The 18,409-nt window shown below is 52.5% G+C and overlaps 1 protein-coding gene across 2 annotated transcripts in view; it reads left to right on the top strand.

Moving 5' to 3' along the window:
* Positions 1-11,235, top strand: part of LYRM4 (LYR motif containing 4) — a 116,615-nt gene extending 105,380 nt beyond the window's left edge. Inside the window, exon 3 of one of the 2 annotated variants that reach the window (XM_082848046.1) lies at positions 10,810-11,235. In XM_082848046.1, coding sequence (XP_082704172.1) covers positions 10,810-10,878 — 69 coding nt within the window. In that variant the 3' untranslated portion in view covers positions 10,879-11,235. The remainder of the gene's footprint in view (positions 1-10,809) is intronic. The other variant, XM_082848047.1, reaches the window with a different exon arrangement.
* Positions 11,236-18,409: the final 7,174 nt, after the last annotated feature.

Here is an 18,409-nt window from a genome sequence, read left to right on the forward strand (position 1 = left end):
AGCCGGGGGGGGGGGGGGGGGGGGGGGCAAGGCCCTGTCTCCTCCTCCTCGCAGCGGGCTGCGTCGGTGGGGTCGCAAAAGGTATCCCTCGGGCCGCGTTATGAGGACCAGCCTCCAGCCTCTCACTGGAGGGTGGTAAGGAAGCTGACTCCACACTGCTAGGTGCTAGGTGCCAGGGGCACGAAGAAGACACAGCCCCTGCTTTTCAGGAGCTCTCCGCCTCCTGTCGAGACAGACGCGTAAACCCATCCGGAATAAAGGCAGCACGGTGTGGGTGTGGCTGGGACCAGGGCTGGGACCTGCAGAAGGCCACGCCCACCGCAGGGTTCTCCAGAGCCCTGAGGCCACATCCCAGGTCTGCTCCTTTGTGCCTGTGGGAGAGCCCCGCAGGGACCTCGCTGGGCTTGAGCAACGCCTGCTGAGCCAGGCTATGAGCCTGCTGGCGGAGCCGGGCTGGGACACGGGGCAGGGGGCGCTTCCTAGGCAGGGACGCTGATCTCAGGACAAAGTCCACCAGCTGCTCTTTCCTGCAGTCGTGCTGGTTACTCAGTGGGGTCGTTATCTCAGCCCATCTGTGAGAGATGGACATTTCTGAGGTCATACTTTTAGTCCAATTGGATGCGTAAGTAAAGGGGGGGAGGAACAAGTGGAAAAGAGAAAAAAGGCAAAAAACACGTGAACTTATTAAAGTAATATATCTTCCAGGAAAAACACTATTTTCCAAAATCTTGAAAAGGGATGGGCGGGTAGACGAACCCTACCCTGGAATTGATCGTGTTTTCAGCTGAGCTACTGGAAATGAGACCGAACCTAGAGCTATGGAAACACGCTGTTGGCCGTTTACAGTTGTGCAGGCTGCGTGGACACGTGGGGACACGTGTGTGGCATGAGGGTTCTAGGTTAGGAACACAGACTGTACGTGCACGTGATCATTTGTGAACAGTGTCTTCCAGCTTTTCAAATGTAAACGTGACGAAATTGGTACGCAGAAATAAAAATAAAGTTGATTTGGGGTGGTGGGATTATGGTTGATTTTTTTATTATTATTTCTTTTCATGCTGGGTTTATAAACCACCATGTATTCATAGAATTAACTGAGATTGAAAGGATTAGAATTTAGAGATTTGCTTCAAGTCAGAGTACTACATATGAACCCTGTGATGTTGGGTAAAGTAACTTTACCTCTTAGACCCTCATCTCTTTAACTGTAAAAGAGACTTGAGGATGACACCCACCTGCTCTACACACCTTGTAAGGATCAGGTGAGCCGATAGAGTGCGTACAACCGTGTAAACCGTCAAGTGCTGGAGAGAGTTTAGCTATTACTGTGTCATACACAGAAGTATGAAGCTGTCCTATTCCTAGTAAAATGACCGTAGTCCAAGTTCTCCAAAGCAGTGGCAGTGAAGAAGGCCTGTCTGCTGGATTGCAGGTGCCTTCAGAACAGAACGGTCCCAGGCTCTTTTTAAAATCAGCCGTGGCAAAAAGTTGGGGCAGGAAGATTCATTTCCGCGCACTTTCCCCTTCACAGTTCAAGGTGAGCACGTTTAAAGAGACAGTCTGTGTGCTTCAGAGAAAAGCCATGTGCACCGAGGCCATCTCCCCGAGGTGGTGGGAGGAGGCTGCCGCAGTGGCGAGAAGCTCCTCTGGGCTTCCTTCTCCCCGGGGAGCCAGGGGGGCACAGAAGGAGGTAGGTGGAGGTGGCCCTGTGCAGGCTCGCCCGGGCAATCTGGCCTGTGCACCGTGTCGCCTGCTGCTGCAGCCTGTCCTGCTCTGGGGCAAGTGAAAGCCAGCCCAGGGGAGGAGAGCCGCATGGCCTGGCCACTGCTGAGTGCTGGACGGGCGTCTGCAGCTTGTGATTCAGAGGCCTGGTTCTTTCCCCTGTTGTGGAGTCAAACTGGCAGTTGGCTTCTTGATGCCGCTGCCCACAGCAGGTTATTCGGGGACCAGTTATTTCATCCACCGGACAGCATCCACCTCGCAGTAGGTCTCCAAGGTCTGTACTGTCGGTTACGTAGTGGAGACCAGTAGTGGGCATAGCAGCCCACGGTCCTGACGTTGAAGTTGATGCTTCCGTTTGGGCATCAGTAGGGTCCCTCTGGTATCCATTCTTTGCTTCCTGGGTGTCTAATTGGAGAGTGTGTTCAGTAGCCGGGCTCCAGGGACAGAGCTAAGGCTGTGTATGGTGAGTCCTCGTGTCCTACAAGGGCCTGGGAGGTGAGATTGTTAAGAGAAAGCCCCCCGCCCTCTCCTTGACCCTGTGAGCACTGAGGATACCAAGGGGCCACCGCCCTGGGCTGGCACTGAAAGGGAAGGCCCAGCTTACTGTCCCGTCAGACCCGTGGCATCATTTCAGGCTCTGGCTCTGGCCTTCCCTTTCTGTCTCATCCAGAATAACTTCCTGATGGCCCGAAATCTGGCCGTTCTGTCCAGCTGTCTTCACGTCCCCTCTGTGGAATACTGGGAGGAAAGCAGATATGGGCCTCACGGTCAGTAGCCTGTCGCTGAAAACTCTGCATCCCTTTTCAGTAACAGCCCAAACCTATACCCCAGAGTCCCGGCCCCAGAGCTGATGGTCAGATGTTTACCTACCAGGGCAGCACAGGCATTGGCCCATTAGAATGAAAGCTGGCCAAGCTGGATCTGGAAAGTAGTCCACCAGGCCAGACGGGGACCCCAGCGTGAGGCCCAGGCCTCCTGGAAGGGAGAGACCGGGTGGCAGAGGGGGGGTCGGAGCAGCAGTCAGGTGCCGAGTGTGGAAGTAGTTCAGCGTTTTCACAAGTGTGGCCCTTACCAGCTGAAAGTCAGCCTTGCCCTGTCTCCTGGCCAGCAGGGACCCTGTGCTTCAAGGGGTCCCCTTCCTCCAGACATCCCTGAGAATCCCCAAGTGTACTTTCACATACACTGAAGTGTCTCCTAGACCCTGCCAAGTTGGGGCCTGTGGAAGACGGCGGCTCTCTGGGTCTGAGTCACGTCGAGCAGGGGCACAACTTCACTGCCCGGCAGTGTTGGCGGCCCTTGTCCCAACTCCCTCCCATCGTCCAGGACCAGCTCCTCAGGGGCTTCCAGGAGCTCGTGGGCTTCTCAGGGCTGGGGATGGACGGGGGCGTGTGTGCTGGGTTGGGGCCCGGCCTGGCATCGCTTCTTAGCATCTGGGCCCACTGCTCCCTCTGCGAGTCTGCCGGGCACTTTGGTTCGTGGTGGTGTTTGTCTCTCGGTGTCCACTGGGCTGCTCTTTCAACCTAACTTCGGAGTGAGGAAGACAGAAGGGAGCCCAGTTAATCAGATGTGCTGGGGTATGTCGGCCCCAGTGTCATTTAAGGAAGCTCCCAAGCCCTGGGAAAGTGAGGGCATTGCTCACCGTCTGTTCCAGTGTCCCTGCGTATTACCCAGCAGGTCCCGGCAGGGCTGGGAGCAAAGGAAGACAAGGCAGCTGTTCGAAAGAAAGAAGGAGGTCTGTGCGTCCTGACATGGAAGGATGCTGAGCTTGAAAAGTAGGTTGCGGGAGAACGCACGGACTGTGATTCCTCATTTGTTTGTTGTTTGCACTCCACTTCGCGCGTGAGGGTCCTGGCCTGGCCGCTGGCTCTGGTGGCCTGAGACCGGCGTGCAGGGCTGAGGGGCACCGAGCCAGGCAGCAGCGTGACCTCTGATGGACTTGTCTCTGGCAGCTTGCCGGGGCTCTCGTTGTCGCCATCCCGGGGAAGTGGCGCTTTCACTCTGACATGACGCTCAGGCCCTGGGCTCTGCCCGCTTCCAAGAAGGGCTTGGTGACCGAGTTGCTGGTGCTGACCTGCCGCGGGGTGGCTTTCGCCTGCAGAGCTTCCCCACCCACGCCGGGGGACTGCAGGCCACTGGCCAGCAGACTGTCTCTGGTGTCCCCTCGTGGCCAGCGAGTGTGAGTGTGGAGGGGGACGGCCAGCACCCATCTCCTGCTTCACCCCGAGCAGTGCCCGGCAGCTGCAGAGAGCAGGTGCGGAGGGGGACGGAGGACACAGCCCCAGCCCTCGCTGACAGTGTGGCGTTTAGAGCGACACTGTGGGCTGCAGGGACACTTCCTCCCCCACCTGGTCTCACAGCCTCTGCTCCACCTTCTGGAATGGCTGGGCCCAAAGTGCACCTGGCAGGGAAATATCAACCCTGGGTTTTGTTTGGTTTTGGGGGTCGTATTCACTCACTGGGGGAAAAAATCTGGCCATAATTTTAGAATAATAATGATGAAGCCCCTTAGATCAGCAGTCCTGCTCGCTCAGGGGAGCGAGTCAGCAGCAAGGGAGAGGTGACTGCACCGTCACCCCGTGTCCCTCCTGAGAAACTCAAGAGTGGCCCAGGCCGCGTGTGTCCTGGAAAGCTGGCCCTGCGGTTCGGGGCGTCGTCCTTGTTGGGCCCACTGCCTCACGTGCGTGTCTGTTCCTGCAGAGGGGACCCCTGCCGGCTGCCCTCCACTTCAGGCTCCTTTGCGGCCACAGTCCTCTGAGACCCGTTAAAATGGTCTGATTTCCCTTACTCTCGTGGCCTGGAAAACGAAAGAGGCCATCACATTATAGCCTGCTTTTTTCTTCTAACTGAACATCAGCCGTGCAGAAAAGCAACAGAATGGCCCAGAAATCTGACAGCAGTGGATAAGAGGGCAACCATGTAATTCATCATCCAGACTGGGCCCCTTGAGGCGAAAGAGACCCCGTTAGCAATCAGGCTGGGATCCTCTGTGTGAACTGGACGTGTGGCCACGCCAGTGAGAGTGCACACACCTGCACCTGTGTTCTCTCTTGTCCCAACAAGCAACGGCGAAACACAGTAGCTATTAAACGGAACATGAGATTTAGGGAAGAGATATGAATTTGTTCATCACTCTGCCAGGAGCATCACAGAGGAAATAAGAGGTCAGCGGCTCACCACCGCCCTCCACAATAGGCCTAGCCAGTATCTGAACTTCAAGGCCCACAGAGCAGAGTGGAAGGGGGTTGGGGGGAGCACAGAGACTCTTCCCTGGGTTCTTTGAATGGACCTCCTTTCTAGTTGTCGGCTGAATTTTCACACATCTAGTTTGAGTGCTTCAGGTGTTCTCCCATTGCACGAGACCATAGCAAAATTACAAATAGCAAAGTTATGTTACTATATGTGAGCATTTTTAGAGGAAGACCATGCAACCTATATTCTTAAGTTTTGGTTTCATAATATCTCTTGTTGCTAAACAGAAAAGACTGGGAAAAATTATATATAAAGTTCAGGAATCTCTTTCATTTTGCTCTTTAAAAATTTTTAGGAAGCACGAAGTATGATAAAAATGGGTTATTTGAAAAATATTTGTTAGGGCAAGTGACTTGACTAAGGCTGTGACAGTGACTCTCCACACTGGGATCTCACTGGAGAGAATTACTGTGTGAATTGCAGGCAGCGTGGAAAGCTGTCTGACATTGTAATGAAACAGAGGGGGGTATAGGGGCCACAGACGGACGACCTGCTCACCTTCACGGCACGGGCAGGCAGACGGCAGAACCTGCAGGCTGACAAAGACTCATTATCTTGGTGGCTTAAAGGTTGCGGGAGGCTGGCTTCCAAAGCCCCGATCGAGTGCAGCTACCCTAGGAAGGTGTGATACCATTAAAACACGCCTCACAATCTGGGTGTGTCAGGAGGCACTCAAAGGCACAGCACAGATACAGTGCATCTTCGTGAAGAGCCTGCGCTACTGGACAACGTGGGAAACATTTTTATATTAAAATGAGCATAAACACAGCGTAGAGCAGAACACACCAGTTGCGTGAAAATCACCAGGAGACTTTCCAAGAACTGCTCCAGTTGCTGCAGCCACTTCAGTAAGCCCCAAACCCCCATGAGTACGATTTTGTGAACAAAATGCTACTTCTGGATGACAGGGTCTGTTTTCTAACTCTCTCCTGTTCTGTTCATTTCTCTCTTTTAACTGAATCCCCAAAATGCTTTAATGTCTTCCTTTTCAAAATGTTCTTTTTTATTCTTGACTTCATATTCAGTCAAATAAACATTTCATTTTCTCAAGTAATTCAAAAAAAAATCCTGTTGGGATTTTTATTATCATTGTGTTAAATATAATTTGGTAAAAGATTGACATTTTTGTATGACTCAGTCTCTCCGTGAACATGGTGTGTCATTTTATTCAAACTTATTTTGTATTTCTAAGGTGTGTAGTAAACCACACACATTTCCTATTAAGGTTGTATCCAGGCGTGTTGGGTTTTTTTGTGTGACGGTTGCTGCTGCCTTTTCTCATTATATTTTCAGTGTGACCCACTGCGAAATGGAAGGGCATGTCCATTTGAGCAGTTACAGGCCTCCCGAGTACAGAAATTAAACACCAAAGGTGGAGTTTGCCTATAAAAGCCTTTAAATCGATGGTGATAGTGTTACATTGTCCTCGTAAGTTTGTCGTGAGAGCAAAAGAATCAGATACTTTTATTTTTTTTTTGGCTGTATCGGGTCTTCGTTGCTGCACGCGGGCTTTCTCTAGTTGCAGCGAGCGGGGGCTACTCTTCCTTGCGGTGCACGGGCTTCTCACTGCGGTGGCTTCTCTTGTTGCGGAGCACAGGCTCCAGGCGTGCGGGCTTCAGTAGTTGTGGCACACGGGCTCAGTAGTTGTGGCTCGCGGGCCCTAGAGCACAGGCTCAGTAATCATGGCTTAGTTGCTCCGCGGCGTGTGGGATCTTCCCAGACCAGGGCTCGAACCCGTGTCCCCTGCATTGGCAGGCGGACTCTTAACCACTGGACCACCAGGGAAGCCCCCCGCATGCTGTTCTTATTTAATCCTCCCAGCAGCATGAAGGCATCTGACAGATTTGGGCCTAGGAAGTGTCTGGGGCAGTCGATACCTTTTCTTCAAGTCCAGTCGTGTGATTCTCCCAACAGCCCCGTGACATAGGCAGTGAGCATCAGACGCCCACACTGAGCCCCGCCGCTCCGAGTCTAAGCCAGGTTGAGATGTGTTGCACGGGAGACGCTCCTGGCTTCAGAGGAGAAAGCAGTGAGGACCTGAGACCCTGGACCACGTTTCATTCCCTAGATCGTGCTCCTCCCTCCCCGGCAGGTTATTGGTCTGATGAGCCCCAGAGCTCATACGTGTTTCAGGGCCATCCAGTCACCCCATCTACTTGCGGTTGAGTCATCTGTCTGTTTTTCTAGTGAAGTCTAATGCCATCTCCCAAAGTTTATAGAGCAAACGTGTGATTGGCTCTAATGGCCCATTTGTGCGTGGTGATAGTCTGGCGTGGGGTGGGAGTCAGCTCGTGGTCCTGGAGGGGCTGTAGATTGCAGCTGTAACTGCACTTGCTTGCCTCCTGACCACTTCCCCTCACCCGCTGCTGGAGTGACTTGCTCCGTCACTAGCACTGCAGGCTGCCCGCCCCCCCAATGTGGGCTGACACAGTTTACAGCCCAAATAAGCATGACAGAACTGTCACACCAACGTTTATTGCCTCATCTCGACAGCCCTTGTGGAGATGACTTTAATACTTACTCCCTGTGTGGACTGAGTCTTTCCCTTACCCCTCCTGTTACTGCTCTGGGTTAATCCCTGTAGCCCTGGATTACAGCTTTAAACCCCTGCTGAGCCACGTTTAACTCGTGTGGTTTTGTTAATGGTGAGTGGGCATTCTCGTTACAGTAAACGGCCCGTCGCTATTTTTATTGACGTGCCTGTATCAATTCTGTATTTCCACTAGTAGCTCTTCCACCAAAGCACGTCACAATCACTTACTGACCAGATTTTAGAGCGAGTGGACACGTAGAGCCTTATAAGCAGGGGTACCAGACCCCGGTGTTGTTAGTTACCACGTCCCTACTGAGCAGGCCGGCGGGCCTGGCGCTGCCCTGGACTCTGCTGGGAAGGCGGCCGAGCCAAGCGGAGCGCGAGCCCCTGCTTCCTCCCACTCCGCCAGTCTCCATGCCGAGGAGCTGACACAGGCACACAAGTCGTGATAGGACAAGGCCGCGTGAGTGCCCCCCGGGTGGCGCAGACATTGCAGTAAGTGTTCCCAGGAGAGAGAGAGAGCCTCTTCTGCAGAGGGGACCCAGGGGAGCTTCAGCGGTCGACTCAAAGGGTGGGTGGGCTTCTGCGCGGTGGGCGTGGGTCCACATGAGCCTGAGGGACAGACAGATTGGGACCAAGGTCTCCTGGCGCCAGTGAGAAGCTCATGATCACGAGAGGGTGCCGGCCATGCGAGGAGTGTGCATAGCAGACCAGGGGGCCTGCACAGATAGAAACATGTTCATCTTCGTGCTCTCTTAAAACCATTAAGATCTGTTTTCATTCAGTTTTTTCCCCCAAAGGCCATAAAAGTGTTGTTTCTGAGTGGAATTTTTAAAATCTAACTCATACTTTGGTCAAAGTGGACTCTACATTTGAAGGTTTGTTTTGACCTAAAAGTTTCCTAAAACTTGAGCTCTTTGGATCGCCCCAATGCAGCTTTCTCTGGAGCTTTTCGTGGAGCTGACTGGGACCAGGTCACCTCATACAGCTGTGTTTCTTGCGAGTGCACCTACCCGCCAAAGGTTCCACCCTTTAGATTGCCGACCATGAGAAACAAATGCTGCGTTGACTGTGCCGGTGGGGCCTCTGTTAGGGGGGCCGCACAGGAGAGCCATCGAGACGGTGGCTGCGGGCACTCATGGTGTCCACAGTGAGTTGGGTGGGAAGACACGTGTTTGTTCTGGGACTCGATCAACACACTGCCGAACCTTCAAACAGTCCACCGAAGGGAGTGTCAGTTGCCGAGCAGATGCACACTTTTGGGAAGTTGTTTTGCTAGATCCATCAGGAACCATAAAAATATTCGTACCTGTTTACCCACTAATTCCACTTCCAGAAACCTTTTATAAGAAAAGAAAATCGGAGATGCTGTGAAAGGTTCATACATGAGAATGGTAATCCCAGGACTAAGCAGAAACTCTGCAAGTGCTCATCATGTGAGAATGATCACATAAATTACCATGCATCTCTACAATGCACTTTATCAGTTACTAAAGATACCCTTTCAAAGACTATTTAGTGACATAAAGATATAAAGTTTTGAAAAGCGAGTTATGATTACAAATTTAAATATTCTGTTTATATATACACACATACAGTTTAAATGTATAAGTGAATTAAAAGACCAGACAGAAAAAATGCTAAAATATTAATAACCACATACTCTAAAGCAAATATTGTGGGACAAAAGAAGACCTTTATAAGTCCCAGTGTGGTTTTCTTTAAACTTTAGAAATTCACAGACTCTCTGTTAATGGTGCCTTCCCAGGTGACAGGGACATTGTTTCCACTTATCCTAGGGCACAGCACACCTTCTTGTCTGCAGTGACCTTTTTATCAATAGTCATATAGTCTACACTTAAAATTCACAATATACATTCACATCAGTTACGGTTTGGTTTAGTTGTATATAACAAGAAACCCAAATAACAGTAGCTTTAAAAATGTGGCGGTTTATTTTTCTCTCGTGTAAAAGAAAAGTTGGCATTAAGCCGGTAAGTTGGCTGGTGTGATGGCTCCATGGCCATCAAGAACCCAGGCACCTCCCTCCTGCCTCTCATCTTCCGCATGTGGCCCCATATCCCACTTACCTCATAGTGCTAGACGGCTGCTGATGTTCCAGCCATCAGGTTACAGTTGCCTCCCTCCTTGTCCGTCTCCCTCCTGGACGCTGAGCTTCCTGAGGGCAGGGATGGGTCTCCAGCCTCACCCAAGCACAGTCCCAGTACGGGAGGTGCCTGCCATTCATCTGTGGCCCAGCCGGGGCTGGGCTGCCCTTCACACCTCCTCCAGGGCTTGCCGGGGCTTTCATTCAATAAATGCCCGTACATCGTCTCTGCTGCAGAGCCCTCTGCTCTCCGCTTCCTTTTCTCATTCCTTTGTCGGTGGTCGCAGGACTGCAGGACCCAGGGCCACAGCATGCCTGGGTCACCTGCCCTGCCTTTGAGGGGCTCCCAGGCAGACCTGAATAAGCACATGACCTTACACAGGCCCTGGGCACAGACCACCCAGGTGGTCCAGGCAGGCTGCAAGGTGGGGACAGCAGGCTTCACAGCCTCCCTCACGGCTGCTGCCGGCTGTAAGACACATTAGGAGGCAGAGAGCCGGCCCCTCAGGAGGTGACCGGAAGCCCATTACACCTTCCACCGCTGCAGCACAGGCATCCTCGCCTCTGTGTCCACAGTGACGTCCCCTGGCAGGTTCCCCAGCTGCCCCCAGGGCTCTTGTACCACGTAGGTGCCAACTGTGTTGAGGGTCCAAAGGCTGTTGGAGCAGCAAAGGACGTGAAGATCAGCTGGGAGCAGCCCTGTAGCCCTCATCCCACAGGTGAGGATGCTGAGACCAGAGGGAGGAGGTGGACAGCGTGACAGGTGAGTGGCAGAGCAGGGGTACAGCTGTGCTTCCTCTGCCCCAGCGTGGACAGAGCTCACTAGTGCCTTACGGTGAAAGTCCATCCTTGCGGAAGAAACAGTCCTAAAGGCCAGAAATCCCGTTGGGTGAGGAGCTGCTGTGCACAGGTCTGGCTGGGTCTCACCTGGCTCAGGACAGCCCGCGGTCAGGACCATCCCATGGGCGAGCAGGAACAAGTGGGAGTCTCCCACGGTTCCCACAGTGCGGGAAGTGGGGTGGGACAGTGCCGGAATTAGCAGAAGCGAAGCTGGTGACTGCACTCCGCCCCACAGTGCCGTTTCCAGAGCGACATCCTGTGACGGTGCACATCTGCACCTAAATGTAGAAACGCACTTCTGAGTTTCACGGCTAACGGAGCCCGTGGTTCTTGATCTGTGTCTTCTCTTTGCCTCCAGGTACACATTGGCCAAATGTATTCGACTGACAAGCTCATCATTGAGAATCAAGAGAAGCCCAGGACCTAGGGAGCCGGGACCAGCCACCAGCAGCAGCCGTGGACCACTTTCAGCATCCATCCTGCTTGGCAAGGGCACTCCCAGCAGACCACAGGTGGCCTCCCACATCAGCTTTAAACAGCTTCTCACTCTGCCTGATGAACTGAGCAAGGTTCCCGGTCTCCTGCAGCCTTAGTGACAAGGGGTGGCTGTCTCTCCCTGGTTCAAGTGTTAGAATGAAGAGCTGGAGCTCCTCAGGAGAATGCCGTGTATTACTGCGTCTCCTCCAGCCCAGCCCTCCTTGTAGCTCCTCAGCACTTGTATACAGCATTCCCAGAGTTTGTTTCTTGGTCCTTGACAATAAAAAGAAGGTCCCTAGGCCTCTATACCGGACGCGCCCATCACGGTTAATGCCCTTCTGTTTCCTGCTGGTTGGCCGGTCAGTGGGGAGACCAACAGGGAGGGTCCAGCCCTGAGCTGAGTCCCCCCTTTGCAAAGGCAAGTCCAAGCACAAGTAGAGATTTGGGGGCAGCGTGGAGTAGGGCAGAGCTGAAACGGTAAAGGGTGCGCCCTGCAATTCAGACCTGGGCCCAGTGCAACAGCAGAGGTGGTCTGTGTGTGGATGCACACCTGGGGACAGGTACGTACAACCTGCTGCTCAGACTGTGGTCTCGGGATTGGCGACGTCAGCCCCACCGGGGAGCTTGCTGGAAGCGCAGAATCTCAAGCCCCACCCCCAAACCTTTTGAATCAGAATCTTCAGTCTGACACACCCCAGGAGACTCCAGTGTACACTGAGGTTTGAGACATGCATCCCAAAGCTCACTTACTGAGTCAGAATCATCTGGAGAGACAGAGAGTTTTTTTGTTTTGTTTTGTTTTGAGGTACGCGGGCCTCTCACTGTTGTGGCCTCTCCCGTTGCGGAGCACAGGCTCCGGACGCGCAGGCTCAGCGGCCATGGCTCACGGGCCCAGCCGCTCCGCGGCATGTGGGATCTTCCCGGACCGGGGCACGAACCCGTGTCCCCTGCATCGGCAGGCGGACTCTCAACCACTGCGCCACCAGGGAGGCCCCAGAGAGTTTTTAAAAAGGAATTTCTCAGTGCTTCATACTCTGACTTGATAAGTGAGAGGTGAGGCACAATGATTTATAAATACATTTTAAAGCTCTCCTGGTCTTTCTAATGTTGAGCCAGTTCGGGAAACTGCCCTTTGAGGATGTTACAGGTGAAAACAGTATTTGTATGCATTTGTCCTTGGAAACACATCAGTTAAAAACAGGGAAATAAGGTAGTAAACAACTTACTTGACTTCTGGGAATTTTGTGAGGGACCTGGACACTGGGAGATTTCTTGGCTTACCTCCATAAACAGTACTGAGTGAATTCATTACTCGCGTGTTTGGGTTTGGAACAGGCTCATATAAATAGTTACAGGTCCTAAAATAGCTTTGACTATCACTGACCTGCCACTGAACCGCTCCCTGCATCTTAATTCTCACAGTCATGTGAGCCAAGCGCGAGTGGCCTGGGTCCATGTCCTCCCTCCCGTGTTAAAGACTGTGAGTGCCCACCTTATCTATGGATCGTAGATATTGTTGTGATGGTGCCTTCCAAATAGGTTAAACGTGTAGTCATTCTGTTTGGCAATATAACGTGTGATTTCAGGATGCTTTGACCCGTGGTTAAAGTCTTGTGTGCCTGTGAGACCAACCCTTGGTTGGTCCCAGATCTGTTACCCCTATAAACCCAGATCCTTGCACATCTTAGGGCCGAGGTGTGAGAATGAAGGGAGACAGTGAAGGGAATGGGAGTGTGCGCCCCCCTCAGCTGACTGTCACGGGCAGCATCTCAGCCGGGGGTGTGGCTCTGGGGCACGTTCCCTTCTGCACCAGGCAGGCGTGTGGTCACTCAGAAACAACTACCTCCGACCACTGTGCCAGCCAGCGGAAGTCACCTCTGACTTACACTTAATTAAAGCAGCTGCTACTTGGAAACCTAAGTCCAGAGTTGAACCTCTCCCCAGAAATTCTGCCGGAATTGCCAGCAGGATAGCAGCTCCACAGGAGATTCCCCCCAGGTTTTACTCACAGAGAAAGTGGAGCAGGCAAACGGAGCTCTGTCCTGCAGGCCTTCAACAGCAGGTGGCTCTTACGCTAATTAAAGCGCACGGATGGGTCTGAACATGCCCCAAGCCTTAATAAACAGAGCTAACTTTTGCAGCTCAGATAAAATTAACTATGCATTTGGAATTTGGAAAGGCATGAAGGAGAATTCTGTGACAAAAGCCACAAACGGGGGCTTCCCTGGTGGCGCAGCGGTTGAGTCCGCCTGCCGATGCAGGGGACGCGGGTTCGTGTCCCGGTCCGGGAAGATCCCACATGCCGCGGAGCGGCTGGGCCTGTGAGCCATGGCCGCTGAGCCTGCACGTCCGGAGCCTGTGCTCCGCAACAGGAGAGGCCACAGCAGTGAGAGGCCCGCGTACTGCAAAAAAAAAAAAAAAAAAAAGCCACAAACGGATCCCTCAACTTGGCAGTGCAGGTACAGCAGGCAGCACCTTGCACTGGGTGTCCCCCGGTTCAGAGGACCCAAGGGGATGTCCCTGTGGGGAGGGCCGCTTTTGTAAAGCACTCCATTTGCTCGACGAGGCCCCACCTGAGGCCTTGGGGTGAGGACGCTCCCTCCGTCCCGGCCGCCTCCAGCCTCCGGAATGTGAGGCTGTCCTAGAGGCGGGATCCCAGCTGAGGATGTTTTCCAGTGTCAGCGCTGAGAAAATAAGAAATACCACAGTGTAAGCCAACTTGTCCTGAGACAGGAACCAAGCGTGCTGGTTTCTAGACCTTCAGAGGTAACACGTGCTTGGTCTGGCTATAACGCTTCGATGCTGGGAGACCAAGCACATGGCTTTCGTTCTCCAGGTGGAGCTGGCGTAGCTCGCTTTACCTCTGCCTGCTGCCACCAAGCAGCTGTCACCTCCGTCCCTCCATCCCCAGCCTCACCCAACATCTCAAGTCCCTGGGCACAGCAAACGTGCCACCCAACATCCAGGAGCAAAGGCGACAGGCTGGAAGGAGCCACAAAGATGACAAACCTCGGACCAGCAGACACTGGAGCTCAGCGAGCTCAACCCCCGAGCCCACAGGTATGAAAACTGAGACCCTGAGCTCAACCCCCAAGCCCACAGGTATGAAAACTGAGACCCTGAGCAGCGTCTCCAGTCGGTCATGCGCAGGCCCAGCCCCCTCCCACCCCCCGTTGCTCATCTCATCTGTTCAGTGTTGGCTGGGAGCCAGGAGCCGGAGACATACCAGCGACCAAGCCCCGGCCCTGCCTTCAGAGCCCGCAGCCTCGCAAGAGGGTTACGTGAGAAAACAGTGGGTCTGCCGAGTGCGACAGATGGGGAAACAGGTGCTGCAGGAGGGGACAGTGAGGGTCAGGGGAGGCCTCCCCAGGAAGGGGGCTTTCAGATGAAATGAGAGGCAGGTGGGCTGGGCAGAGGGCAGGGAGAGGAGCTCTCCAGGCAGGAGCGGCAGCACATGCGAAGCCCTGAATCAGGAAAAACAGTGCAACCCAAGGAACTAAAGGAAGCCCAGGATGGCTGGTGGCGAGGCTGTGTCGGGAGGCGGGGACCCGAGGACTGCAAGAAGCTAGTGGGGTTTTTAAGCAGGATCTTGTCTGTATTTTTAAAAGGTCACATTGCTATAGCGGGAATAGGATGCAGGGCGACCAGCTTTTGGTGGGAGAAATGGGGGGGTCAGACTGAACACTTGTAATCCAGGCAAGAGATGGTGGTGACTTCACCGAGGCCGGTGATGTTGGAAACAGTCAGCATCACCCTGAGAAGAACTTGCCTCGGCCAGGGCTCTCCTCCCAGCGGGCAGGAGACACGTGGGGCAGAGACGCCCTGCAGAGCCCCCAGGCCAGTCTAGCTTAGGTGAGCTGGCTTTAGTCACCCCTTAGCTCTGTGGTCAATAATCAACTACTGTCTAAGGCACTGAGCTTTGGGGTGGTTTGCTATGAAGCAGTGACAAACGAATACAGAGAACTAGTAGAAAACCTTAATTTATTACTTACTCAGGGCCACAGAGCAAACTTTGAAGAGTAGGCAGGCAACCTCAGCCAAAACTGTGGGTCTCCTGTGCAGGGCCGTTTCCACGAGTATCTTCAGGGCACAGGCGTCACGTGTCTTACAGACAGAAGGGCTTGCTAGCTACTGGACCCCACTGGGGGGCACATTAGGAACAAAACAGGACGAAAAAAAGAAAAGAACATAGAGTCAACAGGACTACCAACTGGGTGGATGTGAGGTGTACGGGGCGTAAGGGGCACCTGGAGCGCCAGGTTTGGGGCCACGGTGGCTGAGCAGACGTAGGCCACCACCTGAGACAGAACAGGAGGGGACACTGTCTGCGCTTTCTCCCCCTGCTAGGTCCAATCAACTTCAAGTTCAAACAGAAAGTCTAGTGTCTACTAACGTGTCTTTTACCTCCAAATGTTGAAAATATCATTTCTGTAGATTCGTTTTATTTTTTTTAAAAAATCCACTGGAGTAAAGCAGCTTGAAAGACCCTTATAAAGAGACTTCCCCTTAGCTCTCTGAAGAACAGATATTCTCCTTCTATAGGTTAAAGCCTATAGATATATATCATCATTGGGAACAGGACGAGTAGGGGAAATTTTTCCATATTTAGCAAAAGGTGACACGAGATTAAAAAAACAAAGGGCTGAGGAAAGTTGGTCGACATATTCTGAGAGTGTGCTTCCAAGAATGAAACTAAAAGGCACAGTAAAACCTCAGCAAGTACATACAGAAAGTGCACAAGTACATTTTAGAACAGAAGGGGCTGCTTTCTCATGAGGCACTTCCTGCAAACTGTTGCCCACTTTCTAGATGAAAGGATTGCTCAGGTATTGAGGCCGGGCTACACTTGTAGCAACAGCTGAAGAAATGACAAGCACTCAGAAGGCAGAAGGAGAAAGCGTTTCCTACACCGAGGATAATGTCCTCTGAGCTTGGGACGGTGTCTTCTCAACCCACCACGGTATGGACACAAAGTGCCTTGATAAATATGGTCAGAACCCAGATGACCAAATCTTGATTGCAGACAACCACGGGGACGGTTTGGAGAACATTTTAAAAGTTCTGCCTTTGAAATTGTGCAGTGGCCTCATGACGGTGGTCATTGTGTGACTCAGAAGCCACGGGAAGCAGCCACGCCATCTGGGTCATGGGCACGGACAAGCTAGTGAGGTCGGCAGACAAAGGCGGAACCCTGTGCTGCTGCTCATTCTTGCAAACAAAGGGAACAGCCCACAAGGACTCGTGCTCCGTGCGTCCCAGGAGCTCGTCTCATGTTTGCTTTGTTACAAGAAAGCTGGAACTCGGTGGAGAAAGCGTGCTTTTTCTCTGACCATTTGCCCAGGATCTCTATGGACAAAGGTTCACTCACCTCACCCCTTTTCAGTCTGTCTGCAGCCCTTATTAGTCCTTCAGGGAACCTTTCATGAAAACGGCTTCTCGTGCTGAGATCTGTTTGGGGAGTAAGATAGATGCCTTGCTTTTGCTCAAGGGCAAAGCTTTAAGTCCAAAGACCCTCAAGAGAGAACCCAGAGGAGAACTCTGAGATGAATCTGTCTGTGTCTCTACCTGGAGGGACCACTGCACCATAAGAGCGACAGCAAAGAAAACCGGTGCCGTATTGTCTCGAAATTAGACCATGAGCAAGCGTTGACACCAGTGGAGCTGGAATTGAGCTTGTTCTCAGACTCAACATCCCTGTGCTGACCCAAGGGCCGTGTCAGTCATTGGACATGCTGGATGGCCCTTCCAGAGGAGCTGGACTTGCAGGGGTCTAGTCTCGGCAGGAAAACAAATGACTTGCATCCTTTTCCTACGAAAGTGATGAGCTTTCAAAGGAAGTTCAGTGGTACAAAAGAGAAACGCTTCCCTCTCATCAGCCAGAAAGTTACAGAGGGTATCACCTGAATGTCAGCTAAACATTGTTAAAATATTTCAGTAGAACTTCCCGTCAGTTACTAAGTGAATTCACGTGGCTTCATCTGTCTTGAATACAGAGACAGTTCAATAGCAGTATAACTGGTTCTTAGTTTTTAAAGGAGTATTTCATTTAGGTGCATATGTGTGGTATACGAGGCACATATAGGCTTTATGATGAAGGACTCCAGTATTAACGCTAAGAGTCTTATCAAGATTTGCCAGATAGACTCTTCCACTCACACTTCAAACAGGTAGCATATTTAGGATTATTAATTTGCCAAATTTTAACATGTATTTTCACTTTAAAAACACAGCCTTGAGGGCTTCCCTGGTGGCGCAGTGGTTGAGAGTCCGCCTGCCGATGCAGGGGACGCGGGTTCGTGCCCCGGTCCGGGAAGATCCCACATGCTGTGGAGCGGCTGGGCCCGTGAGCCATGGCCGCTGAGCCTGCGCGTCCGGAGCCTGTGCTCCGCAACGGGAGAGGCCACAACAGTGAGAGGCCCGCGTACCGCAAAAAAAAAAAAAAAAAAAAAAAAAAACCCACAGCCTTACACTTCCTAATGGGACTCTACAAACAGAAGCTGATTCAAAGAGGTGAAACGATATATCCGTAACTCAGACTGCAAAAATAAATAAAACAATTCTTTAAAAAAAAAATTTGGAAGACAGGAATATGGTGTGTTGGGAGGAATGCAGGTGGTGGGAGGAAAAAAAAAAAAAAAGCCACTGGGCAGGACAGCCCGAGACCTGGGGATGCTGTTGCGTTTGTGTTCGAGGGAGTCAGCACTGGCCAGACCCCTAATGACCTTTCTAGCTCTAAAAGCTTGCAGTTAATCAAAAGGAAAGAAACCATCCTCGAGACCATCTGAAAGCTAGGGGTTTGGTTTGGTTTGGTTTTTGTTTTTCCTTTGGCCACACCGCCGGACTTGCGGGATCTTAGTTCCCTGACCAGGGATCGAACCCGGGCCCCGGCAGTGAACGCGCTGAGTCCCCACCACTGGACCGCCAGGGAAGTCCCTGAGTGCTAGTTTTTGGCACAATTCAGCAAGAAATCTTCAGGATCCGTCCCCGGCTTCATGTGGAACTTTGGTGCTGCCTGGGGTTGGCCAAACATTCAGCCCAGCCCATGGTCCATAAGAATATGAATTTGGGATTAACTGGACAGTGAAGCCAGCTGGCCCTCTGCAAAGGCACAGGGAACTCATGGATGGGCTGGGGGGCCAGGGGGAGGGGGGCCCTTGGCCCCTCAGAATCCTCACCAGCCACCAGGCCCGTGTCTGACCCAACAAGTGTGTTTCCAGCTTCTTCTGAACTAAAAACTTTTTCTCCCTGGCTTCTGGCTTCTGCGATTCCTAAAGCAGAATTTGGACCCAGCTGAAAAAGAAAGGGACATCTAGCTCCTGCTCACCCAGCAACAACTGTTCCCTCACATGTCTTCCCAACAGGCACAGGCTTAAAAAGAAAGCTCTGAATGCACTCAAGGCAGAGCAAGCAGTTTGGGGTGGAGGCACATGTGGGCCAGGGGTCCCTGCCCCCGAGAATCTGACTTCATTGTTGGGGGGCCC

Source organism: Leucopleurus acutus (assembly GCF_964270905.1).
Source record: "Leucopleurus acutus genome assembly, chromosome: 10".
Lineage (NCBI taxonomy): Eukaryota > Metazoa > Chordata > Mammalia > Artiodactyla > Delphinidae > Leucopleurus > Leucopleurus acutus.